The sequence below is a fragment of the Ictidomys tridecemlineatus genome, chromosome 4 (assembly GCF_052094955.1).
Source record: "Ictidomys tridecemlineatus isolate mIctTri1 chromosome 4, mIctTri1.hap1, whole genome shotgun sequence".
Taxonomy (NCBI): domain Eukaryota; kingdom Metazoa; phylum Chordata; class Mammalia; order Rodentia; family Sciuridae; genus Ictidomys; species Ictidomys tridecemlineatus.
The window spans coordinates 44,419,302-44,434,455 of NC_135480.1; the positions used below are offsets into that span (position 1 = coordinate 44,419,302).

At 35.0% G+C, this 15,154-nt stretch overlaps 2 protein-coding genes across 18 annotated transcripts in view; one reads left to right on the top strand and one right to left on the bottom strand.

The window, feature by feature from the left end:
* Misfa (mitochondrial sheath formation associated) overlaps window positions 1–15,154 on the bottom strand; it is a 100,111-nt gene that overhangs the window by 79,268 nt on the left and 5,689 nt on the right. The window lies entirely within an intron of this gene.
* The window catches only part of Uevld (UEV and lactate/malate dehyrogenase domains), a 41,437-nt gene that overhangs the window by 24,498 nt on the left and 1,785 nt on the right, over window positions 1–15,154 (top strand). For 4 of the 8 annotated variants that reach the window (XM_005326738.5, XM_013359322.4, XM_013359321.4 and 1 more), the window contains 4 exons: window positions 1,367–1,469; window positions 8,680–8,850; window positions 10,058–10,231; window positions 12,386–12,443. In XM_005326738.5, the coding sequence (XP_005326795.1) occupies window positions 1,367–1,469; window positions 8,680–8,850; window positions 10,058–10,231; window positions 12,386–12,443 (506 nt within the window). Of the gene's footprint in view, window positions 1–1,366; window positions 1,470–3,585; window positions 3,719–3,869; window positions 6,351–8,679; window positions 8,851–10,057; window positions 10,232–12,385; window positions 12,444–15,154 lie in introns of those variants that run through there. The other 4 variants (XR_005733606.2, XR_013437714.1, XR_005733604.2 and 1 more) reach the window with 4 other exon arrangements.

Consider the following 15,154-nt stretch of genomic DNA (forward strand, 5'->3'; position numbering starts at 1 on the left):
CTGGATACTTTTGCCCATGAACTCTTAGTTTTTCCTACTACTTTGGAGAAAGCCCTTCCACAAATATTAACTAACTCTTGGAGTTTCCATGCTGTTATTTATAGTCAGCCCTCCAGGCTATCCAGGGAGCCATTATTAGGCATGTGGAATATTCCATGAGCTCTCTGAGGAGGGTACCACATGATAGTAAAATTTGACTTTAGATTTATGGCTATTTTTTTTTTCCTTTTTGATTCTGGGAATTGAATGCAGGACACTCAACCACTTCCACGTCCCCATCCTTTTTCAGAAAATATTTTTGATTTAGAGACATAGTCTTGCTAAGTTGTTTAGGGCCTTGCTAAGTTGCTGTGGCTGGCTTTGAACTTGTGATCCTCTTGCCTCAGCCTTCCAAGCTGATTTTTTTTTTTTTTAAGCAAAAGCTGGAATAATTTTGACTTTCATGCTAGGAATGAAGTGCTAAAATAGGCCCCCAAATCATTCTAAACATTTCAGAAGGGAAATTGCATGGAAATGAAGGGAGACCCTCATTGCTATACAAAATTACATATAAGAGGTTGTGAGGGGAATGGGAAAATAAACAAGGAGAGAAATGAATTACAGTAGATGGGATAGAGAGAGAAGATGTGAGGGAAGGGGAGGGGAGATAGTAGGGGATAGGAAAGGTAGCAGAATACAACAATTAATAATAGGGCATTATGTAAAATTGTGGATATGTAACCAATGTGATTCTGCAATCTGCATTTGGGGTAAAATTGGAAGTTCATAACCCACTTCAATCTAATGTATGAAATATGATATGTCAAGAGCTTTGTAATGTTGTGAACAACCAATAAAAATAAAATAAAATAATATAAAACAGAAAAAAAACATTTCAGAATTGAAATTATGATACAGAATGAAAACAAACTCAGGAACAATATCAAACTTGCTGAGTGAACCAAGTAATCTTTATTATTCATCCCATAAGAAAACTTCTGCAATCTATAAGGCATCTAAATTTACTCCTTTTAGATCCTAGTTTACAATAGTTATGCCCAAGGGTCACATGAAGTTCATAATAACTTCTTGATTGCATGTCACTTTTATTACAATTGTGTTACTTATCCATTTTTTTTTTTAGCCATATACCCACTCCCCCTTTTTTTAAAATGTTGAAAGTGCATCTCATTGAGTTGCTGAGGCTGTCTTCAAACTTGCGATCCTCCTGCCTCAGCCTTCCAAGCCATTGGGATTACAGGCATGTGCAACCACCCCTGGCTTTACTTACTCTTCTTCAGATGACACAAGCCCTCACTTCTTAATTAAATTGAGTAATTGGTCCTGTCCAATGTGATATGTTTCCCTTTCTTACTATACCTTACAGGGCATTGCAGACAGGCTAGTCCTTTTAGATCTCTCAGAAGGAACAAAAGGTGGAACCATGGACCTTGACATATTCAACCTGCCTAATGTGGAAATCAGCAAAGGTATGGTTATTCTGCCGAAAAATGTTTGCTTTACTTGCTCTTATATTTGAGTCTAAGAATTAGCACTGGGAATTTAACTCAAGGCCTCTCATATGCTAGGAAAGCAATGAGTTCTACCTCTAGTCTTTTCCATTTTTGAGACAGCATCTGCCTGGCTGGCATTGAACTTGTGATCTTCTTGTCTTACCCTCTTGAGTAGCTGTGATTTCAGGTATGTGCCACCATACCTGGCTTAAGTTCTGGAATTTTAAAGCTGAAAGATACCTTCAAGATTAACTAGTACAAGCCTCTCATTTTTTTTTTCCTTTTTAACAGTGGGATTTGTTATGATATATACAAGCTCCTCATTTTGTCACAAGAAATGTCTCTGAAAAAGGGTCCAAGAAGTTCATGGAGAAAGAGGGGAACTTGACTCAGGACCAGTGGGGTTTTGGGCATATGTTATGGAAAAGAATTAAAGCACATGCCACTCAGGCATAGAGAGAGGTTTATTTAGGAAAGATACATAATTAAGGGAAATCTCAAGAGAGAGACACTTATGTGGGTTAAAGCAAGGCATATGCCCTCAAGGGAGAATGCAGGTCTTTTTAAGGATGAGAAATGCAGTTTTGTTGCTACTTTTTAAGGAAACTTGGTGAGGGATGGGTATGGAAAAGTATATAGGAATGATATCAATCCAGTGATCTCAAGACAGTTTCTAGTAGTCTGATATGTATCAGGATCCTTAGGCTGACATGGTCTTTATTATCTGATCAATAGTGCTAAATTATGGGTTCCTCAAGACATTATATCTCCTCCCCCTCCCCTTTGCCTTCCTCCTTATTCTCTCTTTTCTCTCCCCCACCCTCTTCCTCATCCCCCATCTTTACCTCTCTCCTTATTCTATTATTGAGGGTTTAATTACAGTGCACAAGTAAATTTACAGACTTCCCAGGAATTTAGGAGTAACAGGTGTGGAAGGAAGACTGGCTTGGGGAGTTATAGGCCTGGAAAAGTATGCAGAACTTTTGAACCAAAATCTTATTTTCTGGTTCTTCTTTTATGACTTTTTGCCTATTTCCTATTCCTTCTATCCTACCTCAATTTTATGCACTGAGAAACAAAGATTCAAATAAGTTAAGTAACTTGTACAAAATCATACAGATCATAAATGATTATGTTAACAGAGTCAAATGAGCAAATAACATCCAGATTCATTCATAGTGGCCATAAGAATTTGTTATTTGACTTATATTTCCACATGAATTTGTCTTTTGATTGCTTCCTTTCTCAGAACATATTGGTTTAAAGCACTGATCTTAGTGTTAGACAGTGATTTGCATCTTAGCTCTGCTATATTAGAGCTCTGATGTTTGTCAGATTAAACAATCTCTCAAAAAAATTCAGTTTTCTCATATGTGAAGTAGGAGACTAGGAATATAGCTCAGTAGTAAAATGTTTACCTAGCATGCATAAGGCCCTGAGATCAATCTCTAGCCCTGAAAAAAATAACTAAAAATTTTAACAGTTATTTTTTTCTATCTAATTTTTCCCCCTTTGGAGATGGGAGGTCTCACTGTTTATCCAGACTAATGTAGAACCCCTGGGATGAAGCATTTCCTCAGCCTCTTGAGTAGCTGGAAATACTTGACTTCTCATACTTTATTTATTTATGTACCAGGGATTGAACCCAGGGGCACTTAAGCACTGAGTCACATCCCCAGCCCTTTTTAAAATTTTAAGATAGGGTCTCATTAAATTGCTTATAGCCTCACTAAGTTGCTGAGGCTTGCTTTGAACTTGCAATCCTGCCTCAGCCTCCTGAGTCACTGGGATTACCAGCATGCACCACTGTGCTGGAAACTTTTCACATATTTAATTTTAAAAAATTGAGTCTATTTTATAATGTATATTATAAATTATAGGATACATTTGGATAGATAAATACTATATTTGGGAGTATTTGAAAATTTTTTTTATTGAAAATTATCTTGGTTAAATGTGAACAGCTTTTTGTTAAAAACAACAACGACAATAACAACAACAACAAAAAGCAATGCTTAAGTAGGACTAATGTGTTCATTTTTGTATGACATGCTTATTTTATTTTATTTTATTTTTAATATTTATTTTTTAGTTCTCAGGGGACACAACAACTTTCTTTGTATGTGGTGCTGAGGATCGAACCCGGGTCGCACGCATGCCAGGCGAGCGCCCTACCGCTTGAGCCACATCCCCAGCCCTGTATGACTGCTTAAGTCATTTACACGGTATCTTTTCCCTTCTATTTTTATCTAACAGTCATGTCTCTCCTGGACCACTGTTGATTGAAAATTTTTTGAAAAAATATATAATATATAATAATATATAATATAATGTATAATAATATATATAATTTATTTGAAAATATTTTCCTACCAGGGATGCATGATTTAAGAGGACACCTGTAGTCCCAGTTGCTCAGAAGACCGAGGCAAGAGGACCATAAGTTCAGAGCTAGTATCAGCAACTTAATCAAGGTCTTAAGCAGCTAAACAAGAAGACCCTTTCTCTAAATAAAATATTTTAAAAGGGCTGGAAATGTACCTCAGTGGTTAAGCGCCCCTGGGTTCCATCCCTGGTACCAAGAAGAAAAAAAAGGTCATTGAAAGACACATTTTCTAAAATGATTCTACCAGTTTATAGATCAGATCAGATTGTACATAGTATAGTTGTTTGGCTTGCTTTTGCCTTTACTTGGGTCCCCTGTATTTCTTGACTATGTTTTCCAAATAATGTATAAAAACACATAGTCTCACAAGCCTGAATGTACTAAGAATAATGGTCAGAAAAACTGACATCTCTGTTCTTATGAGTTCTAAAAATTGGGTGTTATAGTTTAGTAAACCTGTAGGAGCCTTGTAGGAGACAATGAGTTCATTTTGCTTCTCTGGAAAAAGTACTGTAGCTGCTTTAATAATCCTTTTGTAGGCCTCTTGTGGAGGATCATTTGGGGAACAGGGTATTCTCTTGTGTCAATCGTTTCTAGGGAGTGAAGTTCTTAAGAGACTTCTTAACTCGTCCATATCATTTTAGGAGACTGTTTAGTACATGGTCCCTAGAGGTTATGAGGCCTTTTAGGACTTCAGGAAATTATTTCTTTCTGTGTGTCTCATTAACCATCAATAACTATTCCCTCAGATAATAGAAAGCACAGAAACAATGGAATAGATAGATAACGGATGGTGCATGCCACCGAGTGGGGACTCAGTAATTATCTATTGAATGTTGAATGAATATTGGGGCATGTTTTTCATGTTTTCCTAATTGATTTTGGTTGTACATTTCTGATGACATAACTTAATACATGAAGCAATTTTAAATGTAATGGTAACTAACATCCCATAAGTATATGGAGAAGTACATTAACAATGTGGGGAATTAAAGCTCAATTGGAAATTTTATTAATACCACACCATGATATTCATAGATGATTGCAAGTGACTGATTATCCATTAGTTGTACTTTGCCTCATTTAGTTTTTTCAAATAGCTACTATAACATTTTGGAGAGATTATATATGATCATGTAATACAAATATGTAGACACACACTTACACAAATAGTTATGCTCATGTATGCATGAACCAAATCAGGAAATACACTTAGAAACTGGTAAGAGTAGTTGTTTTAGGAATTAGACTGCGGAATCTGGCTGCTCTGTTTGCACATAATTGTGTGTGTCTGTGTGTGTGTATTTATATATTTAAATCCGTTTTGTTGTGCTAAAATATACATAACATAAAATTACTATTAGTGACTTTTAACACTAATTCATAATGTGTATTCAGTAAATTCACAACATTGTGTAACTATCACCATTATTTAATTTCTAGAACATTTCATTACTCACAAAAGGAAATTCTATAGTACACAATAAGTAATTGCTTCTTATTTCCCCTCCTCTATCCCCTGGCAACTACTAATCTGCTTTCTGTCCCTATGAACTTACCTTTTCTGGATATTTTATATATACTTGTCCCTTGATATCCTAACCCTTCTACTATTTGTGCTATATGTTGCTTAATGAGAAGTAATATCTCATCACTTTTGTGTTCTTAGTACTATCTGTGCTTTTTGTAGGGGGGATTATGAATTCAAATTAATTTTATTATGATCCTTAACCTTGTAATTTATATCACAGGTTTATAAATCATGCTTAAGGTTCTTCTTAATGATTTCCCATTATTAAATCATCAACTTCTAAGAAAAGACTTGATGAGTCATATAAAAATCTTGGACTGCTTTCCAAGTAAAGAACTTGTTGCCTATGGAGCAATTTACCAAAACCTGGCTGTGTATCCAGACTCATATGGAAGGTTGCATTCCTGGAAGCTCCCTTTATCTACTTAAATGAAATCCTCAGAAAATGAGATAATCTGCATTTTTATTAAGCTTTCCAGGTTCTTTAGAAGCACCGAGTCGAGCATGTGAGGACTGCTGCAGGGAACTGACAGAAATGGAAGACTACATGGTCAAAAGCAGCTTAAAGTTTAGATGAAAAGACACACATGCAAGAAATAAATAGTAATTCATAACAAGAGTAAAGAAACAATATGTGATTAATTGCCGTAAGAACTGTCCAGACAGTAAAGACTCTTGGAGTTAAGTGGAGAGAATTACTTTAGCCTGAGTAAGACTGAGATATGTGCCAGGTTATGATTTCATAGACTGGGGAGATTTGGACAGAGAAGTAGAGGAAACTGTACCAACTAAGCGACTAGATCTGAGAGTTGCAAAAATTAAACACAACTCAGTTCTCACAGAGTGATAGCAATGTTTGGTGTAATAGTCACATAAAAGCACATCAAACATGTGGTAAATACAGTGAGAAACATTCCAGATGAAAAGAATTTGAGCAAAAGCCAACATCAGGAAAATGAAAAATTGCTTTGAGGAATGACTATAAGATCAGTAGAGTTTGAGCCAAAAGGTTATATAAAGAATACTTAAATATACTGTCTTTTAAACTCAAGAAAAGATTAAAAGGCTTGGATCTTAATCTATGGAGCAAGAGACCTTTCTTGTCCTTTTCAAATCCTGTAGATACCAACTACTTTTGTGTACTCATATGTCAACCATGAGGGTGAGGGCATTTCTGTTATTTAAAGTAGAGGAATCAGCCAGGTGGGGTGGCACATGACTGTAATCCTAGTGACTCAGAGGCTGAGGCAAGAGGATTACAAATTTGAGGCCAGACAGCAATTTAATGAGGCCCTAAGCAACTTAGGGAGACCATGTCTCAAAATAAAAAGGGCTGCGGATGTGGCTCAGTGGTAAGTACCTCTGGGTTCAAACCCTAATACAAAATAAATAAAGGAAGCTAAAGGAGGAAAAGAAATATAATTCTGACAAAATAGTTTAGGGGCTAGATTATAAAGTTGTAAATTGAACTGCTCACTGGTTTTTAATATGGAGAAAGCTACCATGTACCAGTTTCCTCATTTTTTATGAGAATGTAAGACTATTTTAAAATATAGTCTGTTTACTGGCATTTGAAGCCAGATTGTCTGGGCTTGAATTCTGGCTCCTCTACTTACCAGTTTTATAACTTTAAGCAAATTACTTAACTTCTCTGGGCCTCAGATTACCCATCTATAAAATGAGGGTAATAATGCCCATTCTGTATTGTGGACTAGATTAAATAAGTAACTGTATGGAAAGTTGTTAGACAACTACCTGGCACATAGTTGATGGTATGAAAGGTATTCCTTCCAGTTCTTTAGGTTTTGTCTCATAACCAGGTATCCGTTCTAAATCCTAGAACACAGGAATTACTTAAGAGGATTCATGAAGAATCACAGTTAAATTCAGACTTGGGATCTACCATCACCAGAACTATGTCAGAATCTGAGCTTAAACTGGGTAAAGTATTTCCCAGTGGACACATTATACAAGAATTTCCTTCTGAAACTACTTTAGAAAGATGGCCTTAGACTAAGAAAGATCCTTTTTCAAAACAAAAAATAAAAAGTTGCTAAGAATATAGCTCATTGACCTAGCACTGATGGGTTCAATCTCTCACCACAAAAGAAAGAAATAAAAAATAAAAGAATATTAATTCTGGGAACTACTGTCCCCTGGATGCTAATATTCATTTACAAATGTTGATTAGACTTATGCCTTTTTTATTTTATTGTTTTTCTGTTGTTTCTGATAATAACAACTGGCCACTGTTTTGGCATGCACTCACTGTAAAATACACAGTGAAGTAGAAAATATAGCTGTAAAATAGCATATTTGTGCTTGAGAATCAGAGGAAGGAACTCCATAGGCCAGCTTTTTCCCAAGTCGTAACTGTTGCTTACCTGTAGGTCCCATTAAAAGTAGTTATTACCCCCAAACAGCTGGATTTAAGTATTAAAAAAAAAGTTAAAAATGAGCCAAAGCCAGGTGCAGTGGTACACACCTGTAATCTCAGCTACTCTGGAGGTTAAGGCAGGAGGATTGTAAATTGGAGGCCTGCCTTAGCAATTATCAAGATCTTATTTCAGAATGAAAAATAAAGGGCTGATGACCTGGTTTAATCCCCAGTGATGGATGGATGGATGGATAGATAAAATAAAAACTTTTAAAAAGGGTTGGGGGATGTAATTCAGTGGTAAAGTACCTCTGGATTTAATTCACAGAACTGGGGAGGGGGAAAAAAGAATGGAGATATTTTAATTTAGAGATTTTCAAACCAGTTTTTTGGTTTTTAAAGTAGAATCCTTAATAAATAAAACAGATCAAAGCAGCACTGCTGTGCTCGGAGAAGCCAAAGAAAGTGGCCTAGAGTCCTCCCAGATGGCCTCTGAGTCATTTTCAAGAAGTTTTAGGACCCTTAAACTCAGTTTAGAAGTCAGTTAACTGATTGTAATTTCATTTTGTCTATAGCATATTATTCATTTTTCCTTAAAATTTTGTGAATTGCATATAAAACTCAATCTATGTGAATGTTCTTGGTCCTATAATTTTGTTTATCTTTATTGCTGTCCCCCCCTCCTCCCTACTTGGAATATACTCTAGTTCTTAACCTTCAGCATTTTGTACTGAATGCTGTACAGTAGGATTGGAAAGTAGGATTGGTCTGGAGGCAGATCAATGCCTAAAAGTTCTAAATTTGTAGAAAAGAAAAAAAAATTTTTTTATTATGGTCTAGAACTCATTTAAAGCCTAATCTTGAACTCAGACTGTTTCTTTTTATTCATTAGATTTGTCTGCCTCTGCTCATTCCAAGGTGGTGATCTTCACAGTCAACTCTTTGGGTAGTTCTGAGTCTTATGTTGATGTTGTGCAGAGCAATGTGGATATGTTCAGAGCCCTTGTCCCAGCTCTGGGACATTACAGTCAACATGGTGTTCTGCTCGTTGCATCTCAACCAGGTAAAAAGTTTTATTTTAAATTAATTTGATGGTTTAATATATCAGTAGAACTCCCATTACTGATAAAAGCCATAAAACTTTAGATTATAAAGGGAAGGATAGAATATTCAGTAAATGGCTCTTTTAGTTAACAATACAGTATTTCTACATACTATAAGTTGTTTGTTATGATTATCATTAATCAAAAGATTAAACTTAACAATGTTTTATGAAATGATATTGGGTTCCTGTTGTTAGTCATATCTTCCTTAGTGAGAAAATGGTTAACCTCCTGCCCTTGCCCCAAGAAAAATGCAGTGACCTTTGTGAAACATTATAACTCTGAAGTATTATAAAATGTTAGTAACATCTCAGAGTGCATTTTTCACTTTTTATATTTTATAAATTGTTTTGAAAGTGTTTTACTTGAAAAAGAAATATTTTCAAGGCGTTAGGTGTTATTGAACTCAAATTGATGAACAGACTTTAAAATGTTCCCAGTACAGGGTTATGGAATGTATTTCACTTGTTTTTCTAAAGTAGTTGGTGGAGGGACATTGGTGTCTTTGATTTCTGACATCCTTTTGGCATGTACAAAAAAAAAAAGAGTTGTGTTTTTGTTTAGAATACTATACTGAATAGTAGTTTTTCTTTCTTTCTTTTTTTTTTTTAAAGAGAGAGTGAGAGAGGAGAGAGAGAGAATTTTTTTTTTAATATTTTTTTTTTTTTAGTTTTTCGGCGGACACAACATCTTTGTTGGTATGTGGTGCTGAGGATCGAACCCGGGCCGCACGCATGCCAGGCGAGCGCGCTACCGCTTGAGCCACATCCCCAGCCCAGTAGTAGTTTTTTAATTGATATTTTCATTTAAAAATAGAAACTCAGCTTAAAATAGATACAGAAAAATTTTATTAGTTAAATGAAATGATTACTTTCTATATTCAGTTTTCTTTTCTTTTTTTTTTTGCCTAAATATTCTAGGAAATTAAATGTTCCATCCTAACAATTTAATATATAAGAACAAAGTTGTGTAAAGTCTTTTTGAAACCTGGTTAGTGTATTTAGAAAATATATATTTATGCCTCAATGCATTTAGGATCTAAGAAGAATATATAGAAGCTCTAATATACCTTGGTTATTATAATAATAAATATTTTATATTTGTGAACTAGACTCAAAATGCATAGTTTTAAATCTTTATATTTTTCACCTTGTATGTGACATTTAGTGGAAATCATGACCTATGTGACATGGAAACTGAGTACATTTCCTGCATATCGAGTGATTGGAATTGGATGTAATCTTGATTCACAGAGATTACACTATATTATTACAAATATCTTGAAAGCACCGACTTCAGGCAAAGAAGTTTGGGTTATTGGTGAGCAGGGAGAAGACAAAGGTAAGAAATACATTTTTATTAGCTACATTGATAAATCACCAGTGGTCATGACAGTTGGCTATATCTGGGGACTTTAGAATTGTGGAGCTTTTTTGGCTTTTGTTTCACATTTGAGTGCTTTCTGTATTTTGGGCCCAGTATTATAAATAGACTCTTCATGTGTGTCATTGTCCTTCTAATTACTTTTCCTTAAGTGTAAGATTAGGCAAGATCTGTTAGTAAGGTTTTATAATTTCTTTTATTGCATTTCAGAGTCCCAGGACAAATTTAAAAGTTTAATTTTCCAGAAAAAGACATTTAAATATATTTAAAACATTTTATAAAACCCTTCTTCATCACTCATTCCCAACCTCCAATCTTATGTTTCCTAAATTTAAATCTTCTCCCTATAGGCAAAGGCACATAAAGTATGGCATGTTCATGGGATTAAAAAAAAAAAAAAATCTGGACTATTTGTTGCAAAGAGTTTTAACCAGGTCAAGCTGGTTGAAATCACATTTTGGAGATCTCTGAATACCTGATCAACAAATTGGAAGGTGAATCTCTGGCAAAGGGAAACCATGAGAATGAAATGTTGAAATGGTACTCTATTTAGCAGAGGTGTTGTAGGTAGAGCAAAGCATAGAAAATAACCTTTCTTCCTGTGGGGAGGCAATCATTTAACTGAAGAACTAGAGAAAAACCATGTATGTTAAAAGTTAGATATTAAACCATGGTGCCATAAAGCAAATTGTCTTCTCTAAATTATTTTCTTGGAATATAAACTCTGTATCTGCTTTGATGCCATTAAAACAAATAAAATTACTGACAATGGTGACAGCTAGGTTAGAGGTAACTTTTAAACATTTATACTTTTCTTTATTTTCTAATTTAATCATTATAGATATAAAGGATTTATGTAATTTTAAAGAAAAATTTAAAAATAAAATACAGCAGTATCTTAAATCTGTATAAATCTGTACTAGCTACCTATAAAATTCAGTGCTATAATGAATCAGGCTATAGAATAAACCTTAAAAAAAAATTCTGACAGTGTGATTGAACAGAAATGGTTTTTAGAGCTGGGGATGTAGCTCAGTGGTAGAATGCATGCATGGGGCTCCAGGTTCCATTCCTAATACCACACACAATAAATAAATAAATAAATAAATGGGAAGGAAAGGGAAAAAAAGGAGAAAAAGGAAGGGAGGGATGGATTAATTTTCAGGCTCCACAGTTGCTTCCTGATACAAAATACTAAACGATAGATTCCTCAAAAAGGGTAGCAAACAAGAACTTGGAGTAGATGTATTGAGTAATGAATGTATGGGGATTCAAACAAACCTGAGACCCTGAATTTTACTCATTAACATTGACATTCTGGTCTATGTTGATCTCTTGTTTGCTGATCAATCTGTACTCAGTTAAGACATTACCAGTATCACTGAAGCTATCTACCTAAGTACTTTTCCCTAGTCTACTTCCTTGCTTGCCATCTAGTGGTAACATGAGACCACTATTTTGGGTTTTGTCTTTTGCTTTTTATGGTATTAGGAATAGAACCCAAGACCTCACACCACTGAGGTACACCCCTAACCCTTGGGTTACTTTTAATCCTGTCTTCTCTCTTGCTTCAAAGACATTTATTCTGTAGATCAGAATACTTACTGGCCTTAATGTGAGCAATCCACAAGATACTTCTGGAAAAATACACCCTGACTCTCTAACAGCTGTAGAAATTCAATCCCAAAATAGAAGGTTTCCAAAGGTGGAAGGAATTAGTCTCAGTGCAGTTCCCAGAGGAACAAATGGCAAGTGCTTGCAACATTTAGAAGCCTATTATATGCAGCCTTCTGAGGAAACAGTGCTTTCTACTCCTACAGTAAAACACCAATTCTAGTGCTGATATTGATAAGAAAGAAGAGGTAAGGAGGCTACAAATAAACTTTAAAGATCATATTTCTTGGGGATTGTAGTTCAAAATCTTTTCTCATCCTTTGTAATTAGTACAGCAAATGCAGTGCAATCAATAGAAAAATAGCTATTGCTAGAGAAGGAAAAAACTTTTATTAAAAAGACTAATACAGGTACTCTTCCCTAAAAAAGATTATTTGTACACTTTACTCCTTAGACAAGCACTGGCAAAATATAACTAATTCTTCATTTAATTTTTAGTGCCCATGTGGAGTGACCAAGAAATGAGTCATAGCTCTCAGGTGCAGCTGTCCAACAGGTAACACACTGTAAATCTGTACCTGACTGACTAAAAATTATGTACTTCATAGCTAATATAATAGCTATTTACATAGCATGTACTTATCAAGCTTCTGTAAACAAAGCTAGCTATAGTATGGACAAATCCAAAAGCATATGGGAGCAGAACCCTGGTGTGGTGGCACACACCTATAATCCCAGCAATTTAGGAGATTGAGGCAGGAGGATTGCAAATTTAAGGCCAGCCTCAGCAATTTAGCGAGATCTTGTCTCAAAATAAAAAATAAAAAGGGGTGCTGGAGTTGTGGCTCAGCGGTAGAGCACTCGCGCAGCACACGTGAGGCCCCGGGTTCCATCCTCAGCACCACATAAAAATAAATAAATAAATAAAATAAAGGTATTGTGTCCAACTACAACTAAAAAAAAAAAGGGTTGGGGATGTGGCTCAGTAATTAAACATCTCTGGGTTCAATCCTGGTCATGCCCCTCCCCCCCAAAGAAACTATAATGGAGCAGTATTTTATTATATTTTGCTTTTTAATTTTTAAAAAATATTTATTTTATAGTTGGACACAATACCTTTTTTTCACTCATTTATTTTTTACGTGGTGTTAAGGATCCAACTCAGGGTCCCGTGCGTGTGAGATGAGCGCTCTACTGCTGAGCCACAACCTGAGTCCCGGAGCAATATTTTATAGTTTTTGGTTTCTTTTTGTTTTTTTTTTTTAATCTTTGGTTTCTTATCTGAAGAGTGTTTTGCAAACTTTGCAAACTCTTCCAGATAACACAGTTGACATTTAAAGGGTATAACATATTCCTTATTTGTAAGCAGTGATTTATTTCTCTCATATCTAAACATATGAGGATATTAGCAATTTCCTTACAAGAGTTCATATAACTTAAAAATTTTTATGTATTAATCTTATATAAATATACTTGAAAATCAGTCTAATATGAATAAATAATATGTTCAGGAGGAAAAAATATAATGTATAGGTCCTTGTGTCTTTCACTTTTGTTTGGAGACCTTTTGAGAGTCAAGCTCCATAAAGTTGGACTTTATACACTATATATTTTCATACCATCACATAATAACAATTTTTCCTGAAGTCCAAGTAGTGGTGACTTTTGTTTTTTGTTTTTTAATTTTTAATATTTTTTTCAATGCCCTCCCATTTCACAGACTCCCTTGGGACAAAGGGATTTTAGTATTTTTTTTTTAATATATCTTTTAGTCATAGTTGGGCACAATACCTTTATTTTATTTGTTTATTTTTATGTGGTACTGAGGATCCAACCCAGCGCTTCAAATGTGCTAGGTGGAGTGCTCTACCACTGAGCCACAACCCCAGCCCTATTTGTTTTTTTTTTTTTGTACTGTAGTAACTAAAGATTGAACCCAGAGGTGCTTTTGAACTGGGTACATTCCCAGCCCTTTTTTAAATTTTGAGACATAGCTCACTATGTTGCTGGCCTCAAACTTGTGATCTGCCTGTCTCAGCCTCCCAAGTTGCTGGGATTACAGAACTATACCACCACACTGAGCAGGATTTTAGCTTTTAAACTTTCAGTTTATGTTTTTTAGAATATAACGACTGGAATTTCCTACTTATTTAGAAGATTAGTGTGATATGATTCATTCTAATTTGATTATATAATCCTAATTTATAGATTTTTATTTGTTTGGTGGTTCTGGGTATTAAACCCAGGGCCTCGAGCATGCTAAGCATTTATTTACACTACCACTAAGCAATATTCCCTGCAGTTTATCATTTTTGTGGTATGGGGGATGGAATGCAGGGGTGCACTACTGTTGAGCTACATCCAGCCCTTTATATTTATTTATTTTATTTAGAGACACAGTCTCACTATGTTGCTGATGCTGCCTCAAAGTTATGACCACCCTGCCTCAGCCTCCCAAGTAGCTAATATTACAGATATGCACCACCATGCCCAGCTCCTCCCTATACCTTTTGAAAGGAATAAATTTAAATGATTGTTTAATTTATATGGTTCTTTTATCAAAAATAACATATGCTTATTATAAAACTTCAAATACTACAGATATTTATAAAGTAGAATGTAAAAAGCTGGGGTAAATCTATCTTCCAGAGAAGTTTTAGTGTCCAGTTTTTTTTAATGCTTCTACAAACATATTATTATTATTTTTATAATAGACTTATGCTACTTACCCTGTCTTGGAAATTTATTTTAAAACATAAATTTGTGATATTTTTCCATATTATACATGACAATCTAGTATCTAATTTTTCAGGGGTCTTTTTGGTAGGATGTTATTTTTCCAGTACTGGGCACTGAACCTGGGGTGCTTTATCACTCAGATACATTCCCAGCCCTTCTAAATTTTTGTTTTTTACTTTGAGACAGGGTCTTGCTAAGTTGCTGAGGCTGGCCTCAAACTTGCAATTCTCCTGCCTCAGCTTCCCGAGTCAATGGAATTACAAGCGTATACCACTGGCTACCTATTTTTAAGAATAAAAGCTATATGATAACTACATTTGGTAATAATTTATTTATTTATTTTTTAAATATTTATTTTTTAGTTTTAGGTGGACATGATATATTTTATTTTTATGTGGTGCTGAGGATCAAACCCAGTGCCTCATGCATGCTAGGCAAGCACTCTACCACTGAGCCACAACCCCAGCCCGGTAATGATTTATTTAATGGTCCCCTTTTGATGAGTTGTTTCCAAATACAGAAAACATG